At 51.1% G+C, this 7274-nt stretch overlaps 2 protein-coding genes and 1 non-coding gene across 4 annotated transcripts in view; 2 read left to right on the forward strand and 1 right to left on the reverse strand.

Moving 5' to 3' along the window:
* Nucleotides 1-3381: 3381 nt before the first annotated feature.
* Nucleotides 3382-3463, reverse strand: Trnas-gcu. Its single transcript has one exon. It is a non-coding gene; the product is annotated as a tRNA-Ser (tRNA).
* Nucleotides 3464-3903: 440 nt separating this feature from the next.
* On the forward strand, nucleotides 3904-6212 carry B4gat1 (beta-1,4-glucuronyltransferase 1). The gene is made up of 2 exons (XM_021191114.1): nucleotides 3904-5109; nucleotides 5381-6212. Exons 1-2 carry the CDS (start codon nucleotides 4054-4056, stop codon nucleotides 5570-5572), a joined length of 1248 nt encoding a protein of 415 aa, XP_021046773.1. The 5' UTR covers nucleotides 3904-4053; the 3' UTR covers nucleotides 5573-6212.
* A 153-nt stretch (nucleotides 6213-6365) lies between these two features.
* Nucleotides 6366-7274, forward strand: part of Brms1 (BRMS1 transcriptional repressor and anoikis regulator) — an 8636-nt gene continuing 7727 nt past the window's right edge. Inside the window, exon 1 of one of the 2 annotated variants that reach the window (XM_029531652.1) lies at nucleotides 6366-6571. The gene's annotated coding sequence lies outside the window, so the exon portion shown is untranslated. The remainder of the gene's footprint in view (nucleotides 6572-7274) is intronic. The other variant, XM_021191125.2, reaches the window with a different exon arrangement.

The raw sequence follows: 7274 nt of genomic DNA on the forward strand, positions 1-7274 counted from the left end.
CCAGTCTCCAGATTAGGTTCACTGGTGAGCCTTCCAATTCTGGATTGTAGTTCATTTCAAATATAGTCAAGTTGACAACCAGGAATAGCCACTACATCCAGCTTCCCTAGTGAGACGAACCAACCAACTCATTCCTCTTGGGAGAGAAGAGATATCTTGAGGTGGTCAGCCTACTACATGGAACAGGTGAGGGGACTTCAGAGCACGACAGAACAGGGCCCGCCTCTGTGGTCATAGCTGTTGCCATGGCACTGTGGGGGGACCTGGATGGTGGTGTCTTGGCTCTTTTTCAGGGTTTCTCAACAAAATCACAGTTGATTGAAGTCACCTAACTAGGCTTTGGCCACTGTTGTGTCCCTTTCATACAGTTCATGTTGTGGTGACCCCCCAACCATAAAATTATTTTTGTTGCTACTTACTTCCTAACTATAATTTTGCTACTGTTATGAATCATAATGTAAAATTATCAAATGTAAAAATGAATCAAAATGTAAAAATATCTGTGTTTTCTGATGGTCTTGGGCAACCCCTGTGAAAGGGTCATTGGACCCTCAAAGGGGTCTCGACCACAGGTTGAGAACCACTAAAGACTCGCGTTGGTTAACAGGTGCGTCCTATGCCTGCATCTCACTAGTCCTTTTGTTTGTTTGAAGTTTTAAAGACTTTAACCAATAAATAATAATAATAAAAATTCTGGCAAAAAAATGTAAGGCAACTAAAAGTGATAGGACATCTTTGCAGTCTTTTGTCTTTGTCTCTCTTCTCTCCTGGGTTTGTTGGTTGATTGTTACAGTTCGGATGTTAAATGTCTTCAAGGATTGTGTGTTGAGTGTCTGTCTGTCTGTCTGTCTGTCTGTTTGTTTTGAGACAGGGTTTCTCTGTGTAGCCCTGGCTGTTCTGGAACTCACTCACTCCTTCCTCCAGGTGAGTTTTTTAATCTGAGGATTTGCTACGGCCACAAAAATTCAACTCACACAGTGGTAGCTGTGAGGACCCAGGTAACTGGCCCAGGAGGGAGGGAAAGCAGACCTTGTTACAACAGAGCTGCCTTCATCTGTCTCAACACATCTGGGAACAACCCAAAGGGCTGAGGCCAAGCACAGCTCAGAAACCTCAGAGGGAGCTGCTCTGGTCAAGGGAATTCTCTGCGACCCTGAAAGGCACAGGAATGCCCCAGCGACTGTCTGGAGTAAGGATCCCCGGGGAGGGAAAGAAAGCTCAAGGTCTGGCAGGAAAAATCTGGAAGGGACTTTTGTGGTGAACTGAAAAGCTCCCTGAGATTTCAAGGCCTTTATAAAGTCATGTGCATGCAGAGTGAGGTGCCTGTCCAGAAGTGACCTGGGAAGAGCCTGCATTTCACCCGAGCAGGTCCTTAGAGTTGGGAGAGACTATGGCAGAGTTGTAAGCATCTTGGCTGCTGTTGAAGACAAGCCTCAGCACAGAGCTAGAAGCCATGCTAGCTCTCTGGACAACTGTTGGCAGTGGGAATGTAAGTAAGCCATGTCATCCAACCTTTAAAACAGAAATTGAGCTAGCCATGGTAGGCATGCCTGTAATCCCAGCAATGGGGAACACAAGGCAAGAGAAGCACGTGAAGACAGCCTCGGGCTCCATACCGAGGCTGAGGCCAGACTCGATGGGTCCAGGTACCTCCAGGTACCTCCAGGTACCCGGGAGGCAAACTCGAATCTCTGTGAGTTGGAAGCCAGCCTGTTTTACATAGTGAGTTCCAGGATGCCAAGACTACATAGATACCCTGTCTCAAAAACAAGCCACCACCCACAACAACAACAAAAACTCCACACCCTCTGTCTCAAAACCCCAAACAATAAAATAATGTGCTGGCTGGCACATACCTATGATTCCAGCACTCCAGAGGTGGTGGCAGGAGGTTCACAAGTTCAAGCCCATCCTGGACTACAATTGCAAGGTACTCTTTAAAATCATAATAATAAAATAAAACAGGGGTGGCCCAGGGGAGAGTACAGCTGCACCAGTGCCCATCCCACCACATTCCTATTTCATTCCCCCTTACCATAGCCCCTTCACAGCCCACAAAAGCCACCAAAGGTTTTCTTCAAATAAAATATTTTAAAATTCCATTTTAATAGTGTTTATTTTATGAAGTCTATTATTCTAAGAGTTCTGTTTGTGAAGAAAAAAGTTAAAAAACAGAGAGAGAGAGAGAGAGAGAGAGAGAGAGAGAGAGAGAGAGAGAGAGAGAGAGAGGAGAGATGCGAGATGCCCACCTGCCCCCAGGATTTCTGTGTAGCCCTGGCTGTCCTGGAATTAGCTCTATAGATCAGGACTTGAACTCAGAGATCTACCTGAGTCTGCCTCCCTTGTATGTGCCCCACTACGGCCCAGTATAGATTGTTACTTTCATTAATCATCGACCAAGTTATAAAAAACAATACAGAACAATGCCTAGCAATGGTGGCCCACACCTTTAGTCCCTGCACTTAGGAGGAAGAGGCAGGTGAATTTCTGACTACAAGGCCAGTCTTGTCTACAGAGTGAATGCCAGGACAGCCAGGGCTACAAAGAGAAGCCCTGTCTTGAAAAACTAAAACTAAACAGAACCAAAGCTCTCACAGTGCAGCAAGTCTGTTTTTTGATCCGTGTCTACAAAACCAGGCCTGAAAGTTCTGAATCTCTCCTGACGCCTGTCTTCACTGAAAAGGACACTACTTTTATGTGCAGGGCTCCCTGTCCCAGTGACTAACACAGCCTTGACAGAGAGCTGGCACCCCTGAGTACTTCTGTGTCAATCTGCAAAATGGGGGTATCCTGAATGTTTAGGACCCTACAGCCTGTGGAAGCCCCCTACCCACCCAATCCAACCCTGCCACTCAGTGCCCTCCCTAGGTTGTCTTCTGCTAGCAGCGTATCTCTTGACTTAGTTAAAAATCAAGTCAAGTATTTATTAAGTCAGTGGATAAAGCAGCCCTTCCCCCACATGTCTGCCAACGGTTTCCATTCATCCTCAAACACTTAGTGCCTTCAGTATACACCGTTTCAATGCATGCGATGGGCCAAGGGCTGTGTAGATAAGATGTTTCCACCCTGGAGGAAGCAAGAGGAAACAGCAGTGATTTAAATAATCACACTCCTGCAGAGATCAGGTGAGGTGCTGATGGTCAAAATGCGAGTACTAGTCTTAGAGGCAACGGCCCCTACGCTGTACTTGGGCGGAAAAGAAGAGTGGAACCTTAATCAACACCATGCACATCCTGAAAGCTGTAGTACAAAACCCGCCGGAAACATGGGTTGTGGGCAAATAGTTTGGAGAAAAGAGTCGGACTCCGGGTGTTTTCACTTCGCTGCTCATGAGAGTCAGAATATAGAAAATTAAGAAGCCTTCTCCCTATAAAACAGGACCGACGAGGATGGGATTCGAACCCACGCGTGCAAAGCACAATGGATTAGCAGTCCATCGCCTTAACCACTCGGCCACCTCGTCCCACACATAGTGATCCTTTCCACATTCCCATATCTCCCATCTCCGACGCACCTCAACGTTTTCATTCATGACTCCGGCACTCACCTGGAAAAGTTCAGAAGAAACAGTAACAAAGAGGTTTTTTTAATTTCCTCTAGGAAGGGGTCAACCGGGACCCGCGCCATCACGCCAGTGATGCAGCCAAGCTCTGTCGGGGTTCCTTTCCCCGCGGCCCGGCGAGCACATAGAAGTTTCAGGACACGCTAGGACTGCGGGTGGGGGTGGGGGTGGGGGTGTCTGCGTCCATATCCCCAGGGAGAGAAACGCGTCCAGGGGTCCCCGGCCGCGCGCCGAGACCGCGGCTACGTTCAGCGTTTGCAAAGCGCGCGCCGAGCAACCACTACTGCAGTAGCTCCTCCTCTCTCACAGAGGGCGAGCTGGCACGCGCCTCCATGGAGGCAAGCGGATGGTGGGAGGAGCTGCGTGTAGGGCTCGGCTGGCCTCGGCTGGCCTCGGCTGCGCTCGGGAGGCTGCGGTAAATCCGGGCTTGCGGTGGCTGGCAGAGACTACGGCTCGGTGGTCCCAGCTTCGTGCCGGGACCCCCGAGAGCCATGCAAATGTCCTACGCCATCCGATGCGCTTTCTACCAGCTGCTGCTGGCCGCGCTCATGTTGGTGGCAATGCTGCAGCTGCTCTACCTATCGCTGCTCTCCGGACTGCACGGCCAGGAGGAGCAGGAACAGTATTTCGAGTTCTTCCCGCCGTCTCCGAGATCCGTAGACCAGGTAAAGTCTCAACTCCGCACCGCACTGGCCTCCGGAGGCGTTCTGGATGCCAGCGGTGATTATCGCGTCTACAGGGGTCTATTGAAGACCACCATGGACCCCAACGATGTCATCTTGGCCACGCATGCCAGTGTGGACAACCTACTACACCTGTCCGGACTTCTGGAGCGCTGGGAGGGTCCGCTGTCCGTTTCAGTGTTCGCAGCCACCAAAGAGGAGGCGCAGCTGGCCACGGTGCTGGCCTACGCGCTGAGCAGCCACTGCCCCGAGATGCGCGCCAGGGTCGCCATGCACCTCGTGTGCCCCTCGCGTTATGAGGCTGCTGTGCCCGACCCCCGAGAACCTGGGGAATTTGCCCTGCTGCGGTCCTGTCAAGAGGTCTTTGACAAGCTAGCCAGGGTGGCCCAGCCCGGGATTAATTATGCACTGGGGACCAACATCTCCTATCCCAATAACCTGTTAAGGAATCTGGCTCGAGAAGAGGCCAACTATGCCCTGGTGATTGATGTGGACATGGTGCCCAGCGAAGGGCTGTGGAGAGGCCTAAGGGAAATGTTGGATCAGAGTAACCACTGGGATGGCACAGCCCTGGTGGTGCCTGCGTTTGAAATCCGCCGATCCCGCCGGATGCCCATGAACAAGAACGAACTGGTGCAGCTCTATCAGGTGGGCGAAGTCCGGCCCTTTTATTATGGGCTGTGCACACCTTGCCATGCGCCCACCAACTATTCCCGCTGGATCAACCTGCCAGAAGAGAGCTTGCTGAGACCTGCCTACGTGGTGCCCTGGAGGGACCCCTGGGAACCATTTTATGTAGCTGGAGGAAAGGTGCCCACATTTGATGAACGCTTTCGGCAGTATGGCTTCAATCGAATCAGCCAGGTACTTAAAAGGGAGAGGGTGACTGGGACTGAGACTGGAGGTGTGTCAGGGGTGGAGTGGCCATTGGTGGAAAGGAGGCACTGAAGCAAGAAGAAAGTGGTTGGATGGTGGAGAATTGAGGACGGAGGAGTGGAGCTTTAGGGACGATCATGTGGGCTCTGGGGATATTAAGTTATTATGATTAAATCATTGTGACCTCTCTCTGTCTCTCTCCCTCTCTTCCCTCTCCCCTCCTCCATCTCTCCCTCCTCCCTTCCACCTCCTTTTCCAGGCTTGTGAGCTGCATGTGGCAGGGTTTAATTTTGAGGTGCTGAACGAAGGTTTTCTAGTTCATAAGGGATTCAAGGAGGCATTGAAGTTCCATCCCCAAAAGGAGGCTGAAAATCAGCGCAATAAGATCCTTTACCGCCAGTTCAAACAGGAGTTGAAGGCTAGGTACCCCAACTCTCCCCACCGATGCTGAATCCTTGTCTTCCATGGTCTGAGGATTGTCAGCATCTGGCTCCAGGCCTGACTGGGCTAAGAAACATGCCTCCACTTTACAGAGGTAGCTGTGGGTTTGGAACACTGGACTTGACTATGGGGTGCTGGGAGCCAAGTCTCAGCTTTACCACTAACTAGCTGTGTGGCCTTGAGCAAATACTATTACTTATCTGAGCCTCCGTTACCCGGTCTGTAAAAAAGGGAGGTGAAAATACCTACCTCACAGAACTGTTGGCTCAGATGAGACGCTGTATGTGTGAACATCCTGTAAACTTCGTACAAATGTGAAGTATTATTAATATTGCTACAGTGTTATTATGCTATTGTTACTATTAACAATGTTGGGTGGACAGCGGCAGAGCAAAAAGTTTGAATGGGCTAGAAATGAGAAGCTTGAGTGTTTAATAAAATGAGCCTTTTGGAAAGAAAGATGAAAACGTAGAATGTAGTGTTCAGAACGTTTCCCGTTCTCTCATGCCTTCGCCCTCTGCCCTCCAAGATCCCTGGAGGAAGAAAGGGTCTGTAGGCCCAAGGGGTTAAAGTCCCAGATCTGTGCCCTCCAGTAGGTTGGGCTGCTCTTTTGCCTCGGATGACTGTGTAAATAAACGAGTGTTACACCCTCAGCTGGCTCTCTTACTCTCCTAAGCCGAGGGGTGGTGGGCCGGAGCCTCGGGTTAGACGGCGGTGGACCCAAGGACACCGACCACGTTGCTAGGACAGGCTGAAGGCCTGGGTTACTGGGGGCCGGTTGCTATGGAGACCCGTCCGCCGTATCCCGGCATGCCTGGACACCAGTGGTTCCATTGTAAGCTCCACAATGGTCGCCTCCTGATGACGCACACGGAAGCGTCGACACCTCCTGGAGAAAGAAGGACCTGCGCAGCACTGTCCGGGAGATAAACGGCGGCGGCGTTCACATCCTGGATCCTACAGCTCTCCGGGAGTCTTGGACGTGAGGCCGGAGGTCCTAGTGTCTGCGGTGCGTACGGCCACGCCTGGCGCTGGGTTGGGCTTCCCGGGTCGGAGTCAAAGCAGAGACTTAACCCGCCCGGCTCGCGCGCTGGCCTGAGAGGAGCCCGTGGTTCTGAGGGTGGATCGAGGTGGGATCGTCCCTTGCGCCGCAGAGTTTGTTCCCTGTGTCTGTAGGGAGGGGGCTGCTTTCCCTGGAGGTTTGCTCTGGAGATTCCTGTACACCGCGCGTATACATATACAGTGTGCCTCTTCCACTCCCTACAACCCTCGGCAATGGTATATCCCCTATTTGTACCCGGCTTAAGGAGGGACGGTTGTGACTTCATTTGACGAAGGCAGGATCCGAGTCAGCTGGAGGAAGGAGATCGTTGAGTTCACCCTGCGTCTTAGCAAGTATATATACCACGGTGAAAAGGGATTGCCAGTGCGGGGGGTCCGAGGCTTGAGAAGGGGAACGGTGAGACTGTTTTGGAGATGTGGATTTTCAGAGCAGGAGGAAATGCTACTAAACTCTCCTGCAGGTCCAGCACTATAATTACTTGCATGGGTATGAAGGAGCGTTACTCCAAGCAGGGTTGCCAAGAAGTAAAAGCCAGTTCCTATACCGCAAAGGTTTGTTTTAATTTGTGTTTAGAAATCCCCAGTCATCAAGTGTGCTGGCACTGCACTAGGCGAGTAGGACTTTTGGATTTTCTTTTTTTTTTTTTTTT

Source organism: Mus pahari, chromosome 1 (assembly GCF_900095145.1).
Source record: "Mus pahari chromosome 1, PAHARI_EIJ_v1.1, whole genome shotgun sequence".
NCBI lineage: Eukaryota > Metazoa > Chordata > Mammalia > Rodentia > Muridae > Mus > Mus pahari.